The 19,188-nt window shown below is 46.8% G+C and overlaps 1 protein-coding gene across 3 annotated transcripts in view; it reads right to left on the reverse strand.

The window, feature by feature from the left end:
- The window catches only part of CHAF1A (chromatin assembly factor 1 subunit A), a 221,829-nt gene that overhangs the window by 28,454 nt on the left and 174,187 nt on the right, over nucleotides 1-19,188 (reverse strand). For all 3 annotated transcript variants that reach the window (XM_075352508.1, XM_075352507.1, XM_075352506.1), the window contains exon 11: nucleotides 15,053-15,302. In XM_075352508.1, the coding sequence (XP_075208623.1) occupies nucleotides 15,053-15,302 (250 nt within the window). The remainder of the gene's footprint in view (nucleotides 1-15,052; nucleotides 15,303-19,188) is intronic.

The raw sequence follows: 19,188 nt of genomic DNA on the forward strand, positions 1-19,188 counted from the left end.
TAATATGAAAGTAATAAAATACGTTTTATTACTTTCATATTTCCTATGTAAATTAGAGAGTCGATGGCCACAGGGGTGGCGCCTTGCCCTATGGACATCTGCATACTTTCCGTGGTATCACGCCCCTGTGGGTGTGATACCATGGAGTCACATGAGCGCCGTCCCCATCGCTCATTCTATCCTGCGTGCATTGTGGCAGACTTCTTTTCCGGGTGTTCACTCGCCAGCTTCAGACGCGCACTGCGCGTCTGAAACTGACAAGGAGAACCCGGAAGAGAAGCCTGCCGCAATGGTAAGTATAAACGCGCGCAGGATAGAATGAAAGGGTGTTAGTTCATGCACTCATTCTGCCCTCGTAGTATGGTAACCACACCCACAGAGGCCTGTTAACATGCTATTCAATCCAGCATCAACGACTTTTGTTCGCCGTCACCGTTGATCTGAAGTCTCAGCACTTCCGGTCATTCGCTCTAGATCTCTCTGAAGCCGGGACTCGTACACCCGGCTTTATAGTGCGCATGACACCTAGAGTGACTGCAGACTTGTGTATTTAGATCAGATAACCCTTTAAATAAACCTGTCAGGTGCAATATGCACCCAGGACCACGAGCAGTTGCTAATCCCTGCCTAACCCTCCCAGTCTGCACTAGCATAGATAAAGAGAACTTTAGAAAAAGGATTTCTAAAAATCTTACATCGTATGCTAATCAGCTCGGGGACTTGTCCCCTGGGCGTTAGTTCCTCTGGCTAGTCGGCTCCATTACCATGTTAGCACGCTCCTGTGCATGTGCCAACATGCTAATTAATACAGCGTCAGAGGATGATCTCACTCACCTCTCCGCTGCCATCGCATTGAATGCTGGATTTCGGCTCAGTGCGCATGACCCCAGAGTTTAGGTCATGCGCACTACTTCAGTTTGATTTCAGTTTCATAGGGCGCATGACCGAAACTCCGGCGTCGAAATCCCCCATCAGACGCGATGGCATTGGAGGTGACTGGGATCAACCTCTGACGTTGCATTCATTAGCATGTTAGCACTCCCACAGGGGCGTACTAATATGCTAATGGGGCCAACTGCCAAGGGAACCAACGCCCAGGGGACTAGTCCCTGCACTCATTAGAATACGGTAAAAGATCTTTAGAAATACTTTTTCTAAAGATCTCTTTATGTATGCTAGTGTATACAGGGACAGTTAGGTAAAGGATTAGCAATATGCACCCAGAACGGCTTGTGGTTCAGGGTGGATATTGAATGAATTTTGGATGCATTTTTGACAGTGCATCCCCACTCTGTTACATCCCCATAGAGCATGGCTGGCTGCAAGACAGAGCCGCGCAATCAGAATGAACTCTGATGAACTTCACCCGATTTCATTGTCATCGCGCGGCTCTGTCTGTGTGCCGCGGTCTGATTTGCGGTCACCGGTAAAGAACTCACCGGTGACCGCAAATTCCCTGAGTGACTGAAGTGAGCCGCGCGATCAGCCATGTAGTCACTCAGATTACCCGCGGCTAGCTGGAGTCCTCCATCTGAGACCGCAAATCACATGAGTGCGGGCACAGCTGATCGCGCGGCTTACTTCAATCACTCGGGCGACTTGCTGTCACAGTTGGAGGATCCAGCAGTGGCCACGGGTAACCTGAGGGACGTCATCGCTGATAACGCGACTCACTTCAGTTGCTCCGTGGAGCTGACAGAGCGGTCGTGGTCTGTGGCCGCTCACTGTCAGCTACCGATGTAGCTGAGGTGAAAGCATCGTGGGACTTTGTGTGGATTACGCCAGACATGGAGGGCTGTTTGGGGTTTAATAAAGTGGTGAAAAAGGGTGTTTTTTTTTGTCTTATCCAAGAAGGGAATTTTGTTTACTTACCGTAAATTCCTTTTCTTCTAGCTCCAATTGGGAGACCCAGACAATTGGGTGTATAGCTATTGCCTCTGGAGGCCACACAAAGTATTACACTTAAAAGTGTAAGGCCCCTCCCCTTCTGGCTATACACCCCCAGTGGGATCACTGGCTCACCAGTTTTAGTGCCAAAGCAAGAAGGAGGAAAGCCAATAACTGGTTTAAAGACCAATTCAATCCGAGGAAACATCGGAGAACTGAACCATACCACATGAACAACATGTGTACCCGAAAAAACAGAAAAACCCCGAGAAAACAGGGCGGGTGCTGGGTCTCCCAATTGGAGCTAGAAGAAAAGGAATTTACGGTAAGTAAACAAAATTCCCTTCTTCTTTGTCGCTCCATTGGGAGACCCAGACAATTGGGATGTCCAAAAGCAATCCCTGGGTGGGTAAAAGAATACCTCATGATAGGGCCGTCAAACGGCCCTCTCCTACAGGTGGCCAACCGCCGCCTGAATGACTTATCTACCTAGGCTGGCGTCTGCCGAAGCGTAGGTATGCATCTGATAATGCTTGGTAAAAGTAAGTAGACTCGACCAGGTGGGTGCCTGACACACCTGCTGAGCCGCAGCCTGGTGCCGTAATGCCCAGGATGCACCCACGGCTCTGGTAGAATGGGCCTTCGGCCTTGAGAGAACCCGAAGCCCAGTAGAACTGTAGGTTTCAAGAATTGGTTCCTCGATCCCCCGAGCAAGGGTGGATCTGGAAGCTTGCGACTGTTTACGCCGACCAGCGACAAGGACAAAGAGTGCATCCGGGTGGCGCAGGAGCGCCATGCGGGAAGTAGAACCTGAGTGCTCTCACCAGAACCAACAGATGCAAATCTTTCTGAAATTGATGGACTGGACGAGGACACAAAGAAGGTGAGGTGATATCCTGATTGATATTGAAGGACCAGGAAGAGAGTTTGTATAAGAGCGTTGCTAGCTCGGAAACTCTCCTAAGAGACGAGAACGTTAGTAGAAGGCCACTTCCCGTGAAAAACGGGAAGGGAGACATCCTTCAAAGGCTCGAAAGGCGGCATCTGGAGAGCAATTAGAACCTTGTTCAGATCTCAGGGCTCAAACAGCCGCTTGTACGGAGTGCTGAGAAGACAAACTCCCCGTAGGAACGTGCGTACCTGAGGAAGTCGTCGTTTCTGAAAAAAATACAGATAGCGCTGAGACTTGTCCCTAAAGGGAACTGAGCGACAACCCATTTTCCTACCTAGATTGCAGGAAGGAAGGAAACATAGACGATGCAACCGGCCAGGGAGAAACACCCTGCGCCGAGCACCGAGATAAGAACATCTTCCACGTCCTGTGGTCAATCTTGGCGGACGTTGGTATGCTAGCCTGTCTCATGGTGGCAACCACGTCCAGAGGTAATCCTAACGACACTAGGTTCCAGGACTCAATGCCACACCATCCGGTTGAGAGCCGTAGAATTCAAATGGAAGAATGGCCCTTGAGACAGCCAGTCTGATTGGTCTGGTAGTGCCCCCGGTTAGCCTACCGTGAGGCACCACAGAACCGAGTACCACAACATCCTCGGCCAATTTGTAGCGACGAGGATGGCGCGGCCGCAGTCGGTCTTGATCTAGCGCAGTACTCTGGGCAACAATGCCAGAGATGGCACCTAAGGGAGCTGGAACTGCGACCAATGCTGAACTAAGGCGTTTGCCGCCAGAGCTCGATGATTGTGAAACCGTGCCATGAAGCTGGCACATTGTTGTTGTGCCGTGACGCCATTAGATCGACGTCCGGCCTCTGTCAGCGGCGCCAGATCTCCTGAAACCCGTCCGGGTGAGGAGACCATACTCTTTCGGCCACACCTCAGCGACTTAGAAAGTCAGCTTCCTAGTTTCCACACTTGGGATTTGAATTGTGGATATGGTGGATGCCGTGTCATCCACCCACATCAAACCTGCCGGACTTCCTGGAAGGCTTGCCGGTTGCGCGTTCTTCCTTGGTGGTTGATGTATGCCACCGCTGTGGAGCTGTCCGACTGAAGTCGGATATGCTTGCTTTCCAGCCGCTGTTGGAAGGATTGTAGGGCAAGATACACTGCTCTGTGTTCAAGAACATTGATCTGAAGAGTGGACTCTTGCTGAGTCCACGTACCCTGAGCGCTGTAGTGGAGAAAAACTGCTCCCCACCCTGATAGACTCGCGTCTGTCGTAACTATCGCCCAGGACGGGGATAGGAAGGACCTTCTTTTTGACCAAGAGGTGAGAAGAAGCCACCACCGTAGAGATTCCTTGGCCGCCTGAGAAGAACGACGACTCTGTTGAGGGACGTCGACTCCTCGTCCCATTGGCGGAGAATGTCCCATTGTAGTGGACGCAGTAAAACTGCGCGAAGGAACTGCCTCCATTGCTACCATCTTACGTAGGAAGTGCATGAGGCGTGTCAATGTGTGCGACTGGTTCTTAAAGAAGAGCTTGCAGCCCGTAGTGAATGCTGTTTGTCTAGCGGCAGCTTCACTATCGCTGAGAGAGTAAGAAACTCTATGCCTAGATATGTTATCGATAGGGTCGGGGTCGGATCTGACTTTAAAAAGTTGATGATCCACCCAAAACTCTAGAGAGTCTCCAGCGCAACGTTCGGGCAGTGTTGGCATGTTTCCTAAGAGAGTGCCTTGACAAGTAGATCGTCTAAATACGGGACCACAGAGTGACCCTGAGAGTGCAGGACTGTGACTACTGCTGCCCTGACCTTGGCGAAGACCAGTTGGACTGTCGCTAGCCGGAAGGTAGAGCTACGAACAGAGGGTGTTCGTCTCCTATAACGAAGCGTAGAAACGCTAGTGCTCTGGATCAATCGGCACATGTGGATAAGCATCCTTGATGCCTAATGATGCTAGGAAATATCGTTGGGACCTTGAGGCGATGACATGGCGGAGGGATTCCATCCGGAACCGCCTGGTGTCCACGAGCTTGCTGAGCATTTTTAGATCCAGAACGGGACGGAACGGCCCGTTGTTATAGGTACCGCAAAGAATTTGGGGTAAAAACCGTGACCTTGTTCCTGAAGAGGAACGGGGGTCATCACTCTTTCTGCCTATAGAGTGCACCCTGTTTGCAGAAGAGCAGCGGCCCGGCCGGGAGGTGGAGAAATTCTGAAGAATCGAGTTGGAGGACGAGAAGTGAGCTCTATCCTGTACCCGTGAGACAGAATGTCTCACACTCAATGGTCATTGACCTATAGCAGCTAAATATCGCCAGGGCGGGAGAGCCTGCTACCGACCGAGGCCGCAAGTCATGAGGAAGCCGCCTTGGAAGCGGGTTTTCCGACTGTCGCTTTTTTGGGCGAGACTGAGCCCGCTAAGAATCTTAGCACCTCTGATCCTCTTGAGTCCACCTTGGACGAGGAAAAATGGGACCTGCCCGAGCCTCGAAAAGGCCGAAAACCCCGACTGCCTCTTGCTCTGTTGGGGTTTGTTGTGTCCGGGCTGAGGAAAGGATGAATCCTTACCCCTGGACTATTTGATGGTTACATCCAACGCTCACCAAACAGTCGGTCAGCAGAAAAAGGCAACTGGTTAGGCAACCTTTTTTGGAAGCAGAATCTGCCTTCCATTCACTTAACGAGCAGACCAGGCTCTGCTTAAAAACACGGAGTAGCGGAGGCTACCGCCGCACGGTTCGCAGAGTCCAGGACAACCTGAATCGCGTAAGAAACAAATGCAGACATTTGAGAGGTTAAGGATGCCACCTGCGGCACAGATGTACGTGTAACCGTGTCAATCTGTGTAAGACAAGCTGAAATAGCTTGGAGTGCCCCAAGGGAGAGAATGCCGGAGCCAACGGTGCGCCGACAGCCTCATAGATGGCTTTCGACCAGAGATCCATCTGTCTGTCAGTGGCATCTTTGAGTTTGCAGTTCCATCTCCCACTGCAACTATGGATCTAGCTACAAGCCTGGAGATTGGAGGATGCCGCTCGGGACATTGGGTCCAGTCCTTGACCAAGTCAGGGGACAGGGATAGCGTGTATCCTAAGCCGTTTGGAGAAGCGCATATCTGGATAAGCGTGGTGTTCCTGGACTGCCTCTCTGAAGGCAGAGTGGTCCAGAAAAATACGTGAAGCTGACTCCTCCACTGGAGGAGTTGTGAGAAATAACCCACATTCTATCGATGGACGCTATAAGATTATTTACTATGGCGTCACAATCAGGTGTATCCAGATTGAGAGCGGTCTCAGGATCAGAATCCTGAGCCGCTACTTCCGCCTCATTACACAGCGAGTCCTTCTGTTAGGACCCTGATGAAACCGAGGCCGCTCATAGCGAGCCCACTTAGGCTGTCTGGGACTGACGTCCGTGCAGAGCCGTGACTCTGGGATGCGTGTGACATTCCCGGAGCTGTTAGTTATTCACACTGAGGGGGGCCATGGATCAATGATTCAACAGTGCCCATATTGTGAGAGACATGTCCGGACTGCTAGGCTTCTAGTATCATAGCCATAGTCTCAGAAAAACTGTCAGTAAATACTGCAGACACCGTCCTCATCCCCTGGCCATTAGTGCATACAATGGGAGTCTATGTACCTGCCGGCCGTATAGCCGTACATGCTGTACCAGCTGTATAGAAAAACATGTGGTTCTGCACCTTTGTTTTACCCAGAGAATATGCTGATAACTCCTCCGCATAATCCAGGAGGGTATATACAACGTGCGACCAAACAGTGCAATGTATATAGTACAAGCATATCTATAAGTGCAATTCTGCACTAGTGGGGTTAGCACCACAGGTGCTGCTTAACGCCTGTTACAGCGATTGTGTGACTATCAGAATGCCAGGGTCTTCCACACTTGTCTCTGTATCGTACAGAAACTGACACTAATGGCTGCCGGTGTCCTTGTAGAGAAGGAAGCCGTGGGCGTGCCTGAGAAAGTGCGGGAATCCGGATTCACAGTGCACACAGTGAGAGGGGTGGAGTATGCAAAACATACTCCAGCTCTCAGCTCTGCTCTATGCAGCGTCACGCCCCTACCCTGACTGTCAGGGCTGTGGGCGGTAACGAAGGGAGACTAGGCCCAGAAGCCGGGGACTCGAGTTAACAGCGCGGCCGCCGTAAAAGCGCGGGCCGCGCTGAAGTCCCCGGCGCACCACAAGTGCCAGCCGCGCCGCAGTCCCAGCGGCCGGCGCGACCGCCCTAGAAGTGGCCAGCGTCCCGCCCCTCTCCTGACTGGCAGGTCTGGGGGCGGGAACGAACTAAAGCAGGCCGCAAAAGCCGGGGACTCGAGTTATCAGCGCGGCCGCCGTAAAAGCGCGGGCCGCGCTGAAGTCCCCGGCGCACTACAAGTGCCAGCCGCGCCGCTGTTCCAGCGGCCGGCGCGCCCGAGTCCTAGACGTGGGCAGCGTCCCGCCCCTCTCCTGACTGGCAGGTCTGGGGGCGGGAACGAACGGAAGCAGGCCGCAAAAGCCGGGGACTGTAGTTATCAGCGCGGCCGCCGTAAAAGCGCAGGCCGCGCTGAAGTCCCCGGCGCACTACAAGTGCCAGCCGTGCCGCAGTCCCAGCGGCCGGCGCGGCCGAGTCCCATAAGTGTGCCTGCTTCAGCTAAGCTGAATGAGGCTATGGCACAGGCGCCGCAGCGCTGATGTCCCCCGGCGCACTACAACACCCAGCATGCTGCGGTGTGAGCGCCAAATGCACGGGGACACAGAGTACCTTGAGGAAGCAGGGCCATGTCCCTGATGTACTCCGCTCCATCCAGCATCTTCTCCAGGGGCTGTAGATGGAGCACGGTCTCAGTGCCTGGAGACCGGTAAATCCCACTTCACCCAGAGCCCTGTAAAAAGGGATGGGGAAGGAATCAGCATGTGGGCTCCTGCCGCCGTACCCGCAATGGGTACCTCAACCTTACAAACACCTCCGACACAGTGGGGTGAGAAGGGAGCATGCTGGGGACACTATATGTGTCCTCTTTTCTTCCATCCGACATAGTCAGCAGCTGCTGCTGACTAAAAAGTGGAGCTATGCGTGGATGTGTTGCCTCCTTCGCACAAAGCACAAAACTGGTGAGCCAGTGATCCCACTGGGGGTGTATAGCCAGAAGGGGAGGGGCCTTACACTTTTAAGTGTAATACTTTGTGTGGCCTCCAGAGGCAATAGCTATACACCCAATTGTCTGGGTCTCCCAATGGAGCGACAAAGAAATAAAGGATTTTTTGGGTGTATGTTTTTATTTTCTCTAACTTGCAGGTTAATCATGGAAGGAGTCTTAGACGCCTGCCATGATTAACCTAGGACTTAGTGGCAGCTATAAGCACCCATTAACTCATTATTACCCCGATTGCCACTGCACCAGGGCAATTCGGGATGAGCCGGGTAGAGTCCAGAGACTGTCATCTAATGGATGCGGATATTCCAGGTGGTTGCTGGGGGATTCCCCATCCTGAGAAATAGACCCGCCCACCGTTGGCTGTAATTGGTTGCAGTGAGACAGTTGTCACTCGCGTGGGTGCTCGTCTGACTGCAACCAATAGGCAACGGTGGGCGGGAAAGCCGTGAACATAAAATGGAATAATGAGCGGCCGGCATTTTTCGAGAAAGCGAGAAAGAAAAAGCTAGAAAGCGAGAAAGAGAAAGATAAAAATAAAAAAAAGAAAAAGAGAAAGAGAGAAAGCTAAATTGAAGTGGACAACATTGTGGTTTTATTTATTGCATAAACAGTCATTTGAGTATAGCAATCAAGCATTTCTTTGCATCTCGATGATATACTATAACCTGATAGCCCAGTTAACTGTTGGTAATTAGAATTCACAAACCAATCCTAACATAACGCAGAAGTTTCTAAGCTCTTTGATCTCCCTTGATCTGAGAGGGTCAATTACCCAGTGACTACGCAAATGTTTTTCATTTTTTCCCTGATTTCTGAGAGCCATAAATACTTACACTTGTGTCCACATAACAAAAATAATTTTTTCCTGTAGGATGAATTGTACTTTTTAGTGGCAACCTTTACTGAATAAAACAGAAAAATGGCAATCTTTGTGAAGATGTTCTATGTTTGTTTTTATAATACTTAACACTAGAAGTCCCAAAAATTTCGAGCTCCCCCCTGAAGTCCCGAAAGAGGGTCAAATGACCCTTAGTCCAAACTGAATAGAACTAACTAGAAACTAAATGGCTAAACTCAATGGAAAACAACAACCTCCTGTCGTGCGACAGTAATGGCCTTAATTACAGAACAAAAGACGGTGATTATAGGATGTTAGCTAAAATCCTTCAGGTCATTCGACCCTTCTCTGGGTTCCAAAGGTAGAAATGTTAAATGACCCCTCTCTGGGACTCCTAGTGTTAAGGGGTTGTCCAATCTAGATAAACAAGTCTGCAGACCCACTATATGACTGCAGACTTGAGTATCATCATATCACACACACTGTGCAGATTCTCTGGTGTCAGGGCCAGGAGTGGAGGTCATGTGACAGTAAGACATGCATGCTCCTGGCCAGAATCAGACTAGACCAATGATGGCTAACCTGTGACAGTTATTTTTGCTGACATGCCTGGCAATGGCAGGCGGCTGCATCCCGATCTAAAAGACAAGCTGTGGTCGCGGGTAATTTAACTAGAACTGCATGTGCAGCAACCGAAATGACTGGCCCGGGGGTTGACCGCACATGCAGTTCTAGTTAAGTCCCCGGCGGCCATGGCTTGTCTTCTAGATCGGGATGCGGCCACTTTCTCTGATTGCTGTTGCCAGATCAGCTTTGCAGGTTGGAGCCTTGTCATGGACCATTTTCTTCAACTTCCACCAAAGATTTTTAATTGGATTAAGATCCGAACAATTTGCAGGCCATGTCATTGACCTTGTGTCCTCTTTCAAGGAATATTTTCTAACGCTCTATGGCAGGATGCATTATCTTCATAAATGATTTCATCATCCCCAAACATTCTTTCAATTGAAAACTTGGGCATTTCTTGAAGATGTAATGACAGCCATCTCCCCAGTGCCTTTAATTGACATACAGCCCCATATCATCAATGACTGTGGAAATTTACATGTTCTCTTCAGGCAGTAATCTTTTTATTGTTTAGCTTTTCTGTATGTAAATCCAATTTCCTTTAGGCAGTTTCTTACAGTTTGGTCACAGACATTGACTCCAGTTTCTTCTCCTTCGTACCTCATTAGTTTTGTTGTGCATTTCCTGTTTTGGAGACATATTGCTTTAAGTTTCCTGTCTTGACGCTTTGATGTCTTTCTTGGTCTACAAGTATGTTTGCCTTTAACAACCTTGCAATGTTTGCATTTGGTCCACATTTTAGACACAGCTGACTGAACAACCAACATCTTTTGCAACATTGCGTGATGATTTACTATATTTTAAGACTTTGATAATCCTCTTGGTTTCAATTCACATCTCTCGTGTTAGAGCCATGATTCATGTCAGTCCATTTGGTGCAACAGCTCTCCAAGGTGTTATCACTCCTTTTTAGATGCAGACTAACGAGCAGATCTTATTTGATGCAGGTGTTCGTTTTAGGAATGAAAATTTACAGGGTGATTCCTCAGAATTGAGCGATTCCATATTTTTTCCCCGTTTGGTCTTGAAAAGTAACAGTTACTGGCTAGCACTTTTTTTTTTTTAGTGTTTCTTAAGCCTGCTTTACACGTTGCAATTTCGCATACGATTTCGTATGAGATTTGCAACGCCCCCATCGTATGTGTGGCACGTTCAATTTGTTGAACGTGCCGCACATACGAGTAACCCCCGTCACACGTACTTACCCGTCCATACGACCTCGCTGTGGGCGGCGAACGTCCACTTCCTGGAGTGGGAGGGACGTTCGACGTCACACGGCAGCCGGCCAATAGAAGTGGAGGGGCGGAGCTAAGCGGGACGTAAACATCCCGCCCACCTCCTTCCTTCCGCATTGTGGGCCGGGAGCCGCAGGACGCTGGTAAGATCTGTTCATCGTTCCCGGGGTGTCACACACTGCAATGTGTGCTACCCCGGGTACGATGAACAATCTAACGTGCAATTCTAGAGACAGGTACGATGTTGTATGTGATGAACGTTTTAACGTTCAATCGCACGTACCTGTCACACACTGCAATGTACTTACAATGCCGGATGTGTATCACTTACGATGTGACCCCGCCGACACATTGTAAGATACATTGCAGCGTGTAAAGCGGTCTTTAATGTCAGAGTAAACATTTGAAATGGCTTTAGTTTTGTGCCATGTCTGTGATCTGCTTTTTTTAAACAAAAGTAAACAACTGAATGAACATCCTTAGAGCCAGGTGAGTCCATAATTTTTGCCAGAGGTTGTATATTGGGATAGATACAACTAAAGAAAAAAAAAAAATACTATTTTCCCAACATTTAAAATCTAGGTCAGGTACACAACAGTGCTTCGACATGTTTGATCACAGACAGTGAGTGATCAAAGAGACTCCAATGGCCTCACAATTGTGAATGGCTCTGTTGAAATCTCAAAAACACAGGATTTTAAAAGAAACCGTGCTCAGCTGAAAGCACTGAATGGCCTCATTCACACGATGAGTATTTTTATGCTCAGTATTCATAAGCCCAAACCAGGAGTTTTAAGGATATGGTGCGGTCCTTAAAACTGAAAGGTTAAAAAAAAAAAAAAAAATTCCAAAAGAAGCGAAATCGCAAAAAAATAAAAAAAAATGTGCAACTCCACAATTTTTTTTTTCTTTTAAGGGTATGTGCGCACTAGGCTTTTTTTTCACGCTGCATTTTTATGTGCGTCTTTGTCTCAAAAACGCACCCGCGGCTAAAAACGCGACAAAAACGCATGCGTATTTACCGCGATTTGGTGTGTTTTTTGCTGCGTTTTTGCTCACTGCGTTTTTAATCAGTGCACAATGCCATTAAAGATTGTTGTTGAAAAGAAAAAAAAAAAAAAGGTCTGATGTCATTTCCTTCTTCAAAATGTTCATTGTATGCAGGAGAGCAGCCAGCTGCAGAACTAGTGTATGCAGGAGAGCAGACAGCAGCTGCAGAACTACAAGGCTCAGCATCCTCCATCCAGGACTGTATGCAGGAGTTTTTTGCCCAAAAAGAAAAAAAAAAAAAAATGACATGGGCTATATTTTTGTATGCTAGCCAGGTACAGCAGGCAGTTACAGGCTGCCCCCAATCCCCAGCTGCCTATTTGTACCCGGCTGGGAATCAAAAATATAGGGAAGCCCTTTTTTTTTTTTTTATTTCATGAATTTCAAGAAATAATTAAAAAAAAAAAAAAAAAAAAAAAAATGACATAGGCTTCGCCCAATTTTTGAGTCCAGCCAGGTACAACTAAGCAGCTGGGGATTGGAATCCGCAGTGCAGAGTGCCCAAGCTTTCTGGGCACCCCCGCTGCGAATTGCAGTCCGCAGCTACCCCAGAAAATGGCGCTTTCATAGAAGCGCCATCTTCTGGCGCTGTATCCAACTCTTCCAGCTACCCTGGTGACTGTTGCTCGCTGGGTAATAATGGAGTTAGGGCTAGCTGTATATTATTAGCTGGCCCTAAGTCCGAAATTCATGGTGTCACGCCAATATTAGACATGGCCACCATGAATTTCTAGTAATGATAAAAAAAAAAAAAACACACAGAAAAATATTTTTATTAGAAATAAAACACAACACAATTAGTGACTCCATCTTTATTGAAATAAAGCACCCCAGGTCAAGGGTCCTGCGCCGTCCAATCCGGATCCAATATCATCTGATCGGTTTGCTGGAAGGCAAAGCGATCAGATGATGTGTCAGGTTAAAGGACGTGAATCACATCATACATCAGCTGATTGTATAAAAGCAGATTATACAATCAGCTGAAGCATCAGTGCAAAAAAAAAAAAAATAAATAAATACTCACGTCTGTGCTGATTACCGGCAGCTCCTGGAGCGATCGGATGAGTGTCTGATCCTGTCCCATCGCTGCAGGAGCTGCCGGTAATCAGCTGATGAAGTCTCCTGACGGCAGGATCAGCTGATAGCCGGCCAGGCGCGAAAAAGCCAGCGACACCGCGAGAATTACGATCAGCTGATGCGTCAGGTGACTGCATCAGGTGATCCACCGCCAGGTCCTGCAAGCTTCGTACGTGCCCCGGGGAGACTGCACATAGCCAAAGCGGCGGTACCGGGACAGGAGCTGGGAGCGGGCATGGCACCGGGATCCTGCAGACAGGTGAGTATATACGACTTTTTTTTTCTACTGTTCACTTTTGTTTTCGCCGCTGCCTCCACCTCCCGCCCAGACATGGCGCCGCACGGAGCTGACATGGCACCGGACGGGTTGTGGACGCAGTGGTGACGGTACCGGGAGGATTCATGCTTCTGTGTTTACTAACAGAAGGAATCCTCTTCCTGTACACGTCACTTTACTGCCCACCCCTTGCGTTTATAGCTGCGTTTTTAGTCATAGAAACGCGGCTATATGCGTTTTTCATTGCGTTGTTGAACATCTCATTGAACTCAATGGGTGAAAAACGCAGAAATAATTGACATGCTGCATTTTTGTGGTCACCACAAAAACGCAGCTACAAAAAAACGCTGTGTGCGGACAGCACTTCTGAAAACCCATAGACATTGCTGGGGAAGCAATGTCACTGCGTTTTCAGCACAAAAACGCGGTAAACAATGCCGCTAAAAACGCAGCAAAAACGCCTAGTGCGCACAAGGCCTAATAGTTCATTTTACGGTAGAAATAAACTTGCAATATGATTCTCCAGATCATGTAGCAAAGAGATTCTGACAAACCTGTCTTATAGAAGGGGTGCTGCCATACGAAGACACCGGATAATAATATAATAGGGAAATGTAGTGAAATGACAGTGAGATCTAGCATCACACTGCAAAAATTGCAAAGTCTGTGTGAGAAGCAGTGACTCATGGAGAAATAGGTTTTGCAATGGTACGATTAAGATTCAGGAGCAGGGCTGACAAAGAAAAAGGCTTGAAACTACGATAATCTTCAAGTGTCTTGGCAGCACTTTCTTCTTTGTCCTGGAAACATCAGAAAAAAAAAAAAAAGAAAAACAAAAAAACAAAAAAAACAAAACAGCAGCCATATATACCAACACCAGGTCACAATACTAATGTAGCAAACCATCTTTATAAAGGCAAAGGCACGAGTGCTAGTGAAACAACCTCTCACATGTCTACCATTCATGGGTTTGAGAGGACTGTCATTGCCTAGTATTATGAAAGCACAAGGGTAAGCTTTGCCTTGGGTGCCAGTTGCACAGATACGTGTAGTACAAAGTTTCTAGTTTTAAGCCTATGATACCCAGACTATTAAGAGGAGGTAGGCTGCGCAGTACTATGCAAGTTCATCTCAGACAGGCCGCCCAAATTTCTCCAGCCAATACTAAAAGGCCTGGCTGCTCCTTGCGAAAAAAAATTAACAAAAAATAAATGAAAAATACGCATGAGGTGTTAACTGACATTTGGCAGTTACAGAACTCTGAAGTATTGGAACTGAATATGTGCCTTGGGTAATTCCATTCTGTCCTTAAAAGGGTTATTCCCACCTCCAAGATCCTATCCCAATAAGTAAATTAGAAATTTAGTATAGTTCTCATAATCTAGCCATGTGTGTCACCTCATGCGCAGCTTAGGTGTCCATGGTTACGTCAACTCAGTGACAGTTGCTGGTGGTCAACCATGGGAACCTAGGCTACAATGCCCTGCACATGAGGTAAGAGACATTGCTACATCAGAACTATACTACATTTCTAACTGGAAGTATTTGCTAATATTATACCTACTGAATATTGCGATAAAATCTTGGAGATGGGAATAGCCCTTTTAAATCCCCCATAGAAAAAAAGCCCAGAGGATAAACTTTTAAATTCAATTTTTTCTCATTACAAGGTTTTGGAATATTTCTATATTTTAATGTATCACCTGTACATGCAAAGAGTTCGTGATTCTTAGAGGTCATGGTTATTCTCAGAAGTGGCCACAGAAACTGCCAGTCACCAATCAATAGGAGCAGTTTATGGTGTTTTGTAGTGTATGAACTTTCCTCATCTTGGTCACGTGCTGTGTGGCTTTATACCCAAGTGTATAAATTTAATCAGAATTTTTTTTCAGGGTATGAACAGAGTTGTATAACAGAATTCTACTTCTCACTTAACATATGTAGGTAGTTAAAAGCTAAAAAAAAACAAACAAAAAACAAAATACATTTCTTACTTTCTCTATCTTGTAGGCCCTTATTGGAATAAGTTTCTTGCACCATGTTGTCCTCGCCACCAGCAGGATCTATTAAACAGGCAGCATATTTCTGAAGAAACTGAACCTCCACGGAGTCGTTGTCAAGCCAAACACATCCAATCATCAATGGTTTTAGAATATTAATTTTCTTCCCTTTAGACTGTAACTCATCCCACTCCTTTGCTTTTAGTCTTTGTCGCACCTTCTGATTTTCTGGATTTTTGCACTCCTGTAAAAATTGGTACGCAAAATAAAACATGAAAACTAACAATTGCGTTATTTTGGGGGGGTTTTTCCCCACACAGCATGTCAAGTATAAAACAAAAACAAACATTTGAGCGTGAAATTCATTTTTTATTTGCATGCCTCAGATACTTGGGTTCCCCAGGAGAATAAAGGGGCAGTACTGCTCCTTTACTTAACCTTCCCGATACTAGTATGTTTACCAAGTCTAATGTCAGGTACCCATCCTTAATGGAGGCCCAGGAGCTGAGCATGTCCTAACACTACAGACACTGGCTGCTTTATCCCCTTTACAACAGCCTTCCGGAAAAAAATGGCAGCAAGAAAGGGTACTTATTCTGAAAGAAAAAAAAAAAAAAAAAAAAAAAAGGGGAATAGCGCCCTCCAGCATTGTAAAATCTACAGGGTTTCAGTTACGAGAGGTAGCCAAGACTCTGAAGATCACGGTTCGGGCAGTTTTTTCCCGGTCCTGTGATCACCCTTATACACCGTATAAAAATGGTCACGTTCCAGTCAATGGCGCCGGTAAAAAATTCTCTCTCTCCCACCTGGCATAAACAACCATGTCAGATGGGAGATAAATCTCCTCCCCCAGTGTAACCAAAGTGCCCCTCCGGATCCCCTCCCACTCTCGATCATCTAAATAGGTGGCGTGCAAGAGTGGCGCGCCTGCCACATTAATCTCCCTCTGATTTCTGTTACATGTGACATGTCAGATGCGACAGAAAGGTCCTCCCTAAGTCCAACCAGATCACCCAGTGTCAATCCCTAGTACCTCCTGCAGCGACGATCCCCCTGTGATCCCTCCTTCTCAAAAGATGTTGGCCGCATGCACAGAGCAGCTGTCAGCTGATTCCATGCGCACAGTGATACTGCGCCTACTGCAGATCACACTGCCCTCAGTGGGAACCAGGGAGTGTGTGCAGTATTCTCAGCTCACTGCACCCACACTCCTCTCATGGAGAGCCTGCACTTCCAGAAAATGGAGGTTCCATTCACTGAGCGTGCCCCCCATATTCTGGAAGGTCCAGAATCGTTGTGGGACCTACAAAATGGATTATGGCGCACCAGATTTTTTTTTCTTCTTTTCAATAAATTTGTGAAAGAGAAAATATGTTGGAGCATTTTTTTCAAAATTGTTTTTTTTCCTCAGTTACTGACAGTAATGTCAGGTATGTGATAGACTCCACAAAATTACTAACCATTGGGGCTTGATGCCAGGTGTCATTACACCTGGTATCAACCCCATATTTTACTCTGTTTGCCACTGCACCAGGACAACGGGGTGAGCCGGGGCAAAGTGCAAGGGTTGCGCATCTAATGGATGCGCCACTTCTGGGGAGGCTGAGGCCTATTTTTAGGCTGGGAAGCGTCGAATAACCATCTCTCACGCTTCTCACCTTGAGAATACCAGATCACAGCCGACCGCTTTACCTTGGCTGTTAATCCAATTTGGGGTCCCCCACTGTTTTTTTTTTTTTCTTAAATTATTTATTTATAATTAAAAAACCAGCCTGGGGTGCTCTGGTTAAGCTGCCAGCTGTGGTCTGCAGTTGTCTGCTTAACCCTACATGGCTGTCAAAAATGGAGGGGACCCCACGTCTTTTTTTTTTGTGGGGGTGGGGGCGAAATGCAAGGCTAAGCAACCTTTAGTGCCACATGAAAGTCACTAAAGGGTGCCAGCTTAGAATATGCAGGTAGTGGGACATTATATACTGTATGTGTGTGACATTTATCCATCCAGCCTAGGTTTTAGGCTCGATCAGTGTTTGCAGCGTTTAGGCTGGTTTCACCGCTTTGCCAGATCTGTCACACTCCAGTACAGTGCAATACAGTACAACGGCATTGCAGCAAGCTCCGGTCACATGCTGTCATATGACCGGAGCATGTCATCGGAGCTTGCCGCGATGCCATTGTATTGTATTGCACTGTAGTGGAATGTGACAGATCCGGCAAAGCAGCGAAATGTCGGATGTGTGAAACTGGTCTTAGGACGCACAGTGTTTTGCTGCTTCCATAACACTGCAATGTGCAGTACAAGCGCAGTGGAAGGATTTTTAGAAATCTTCTGCCCACTGTGCTTTTCTCTGCAGCAGAAACTGACCTGCGGCGCGGCTTCCTGAGCCTCAGTATGTTAATTTATGCTGCGGAGACGAGTGTTCTCCGCAGGAGGGCCTTCACTGTGTACTAGACGCCGTGTCGCCAGATCGTAGACACATTGCCTAAAAGTGAGAAATTTGGTGCTACAGCAACATATTTGTGAAGTACCTGTGGATTCAAAATGCTCACTATACCCCCTGAATAAAATCCTTGAGGGGTCTAGTTCCAAAATGTGGTCACTTGTGGAGTATCCCAATGCAAATAAGAAATGGGAGAAACTGTGGCATTTCCTCTTGAAAAACCGAGAGATTTGGTGCTAAAGCAACATTTTTGCAAAAAAAAAAAAAAATGTTCAATATGTTCAATATGACAACCTCATGTTAAATTCTGTGAAGTACCTGTGGATTTAAAATGCTAACTATACACCTAGATAAAATCCTTGATGGGTCTAGTTTCCAAAATGGGGTCACTTGTGGGAGGTTTCTGCTGTTTATGTACCTTAGGGGCCTGGCAAACGCAATCTATTTCAGGTAAATTTGTGTTCCAAAATGTAAATATTGCTCCTTCTGTTCCGGGTCCTCCCATTTGTCCAAACAAAGGTTTCTGACCAAATGTTCAAGGCGCTCAGAAGAAATTGGGTAACAAATTTTGGGTTCCATTTTGTTGTGTTATTTCTTCTAAAAGTGAATAAATTGGGGCTAGAGCAACAGTTTTAGATAAAATAATTTTAGTTTTTTTTCATTCCACATCGCTTAATTTCCTGTGAAGCACCTGAAGGGTTAAACTTCTTGGGTCTGGTTTTGAGTACTTTGAGGAGTGCAGTTATAACTAACTTTTCGTTTCACACTGCGTTTTGCCTTACATTTAGTGGTCCCGACGGGACATCCGTCCGAACCACCTCTCCCCCACCCCGCAAAGCATGTTTCGGACGCATGCGCCAACAGGGCCCTTACTGTAATGGAGCAGACTAAGTTAGCGTTTGCTCTGTTTTGTACGATTTTTGGGCATATATGTTTTCTGAAGACGTACACCAAAATGGAAAGTCATGAAACCAACTAAATTCTATCAGTAATTAAAAAGCAATCTTGCCACTCCGTGAAAAATAATATCAGCTGGTTCAACTGATGGCCTATAAAAAGGTGTCTCAGTACCAAGGTGCCCCAAAGGGTAAACCTAGTGAGTAGTCTCAAGATCTTTACAACCTTATTGTTACAAAACATACTGATGGCATTGGTTACAGAAGAATTTCTAAACTACTGAAGGCTCTAGTGAGCACTGTTGGGGCCATAATCTGGAAGTGGAAAGAACATAATTTCACCATAAACTGTCTACAACCAGGTGCTCCTTGCAAGATTTCACACAGAGAAGTGAAAATAATCAGAAGAGTTGTCCAAAAGCCAAGATAAACTTCAAATGTGATGTGGGAGAAAAAAAAAGTATTGTAAATGTTGAAAAACAAAAATGAGAAACTGATGCTAAAAATTTAAGCCTTCGAACTTCCTTAAAAAATAAAAAATTAAAGGTTTGAAAAATGGTGCTTCTGTAAATTAGACATCTGGCAAATGTAATTTTAAATTGTGTGTGTGCAATTATAAAGAAGGGAATTTTGTTTACTTACCGTAAATTCCTTTTCTTCTAGCTCCTATTGGGAGACCCGGACAATTGGGTGTATAGCTTCTGCCTCCGGAGGCCACAGAAAGTATTACACTTTAAAAGTGTAACCCCTTCCCTCTGCCTATGCACCCTCCCGTGCATCACGGGCTCCTCAGTTT

This window comes from Anomaloglossus baeobatrachus, chromosome 1, assembly GCF_048569485.1.
Source record: "Anomaloglossus baeobatrachus isolate aAnoBae1 chromosome 1, aAnoBae1.hap1, whole genome shotgun sequence".
In the NCBI taxonomy this organism is placed as follows: domain Eukaryota; kingdom Metazoa; phylum Chordata; class Amphibia; order Anura; family Aromobatidae; genus Anomaloglossus; species Anomaloglossus baeobatrachus.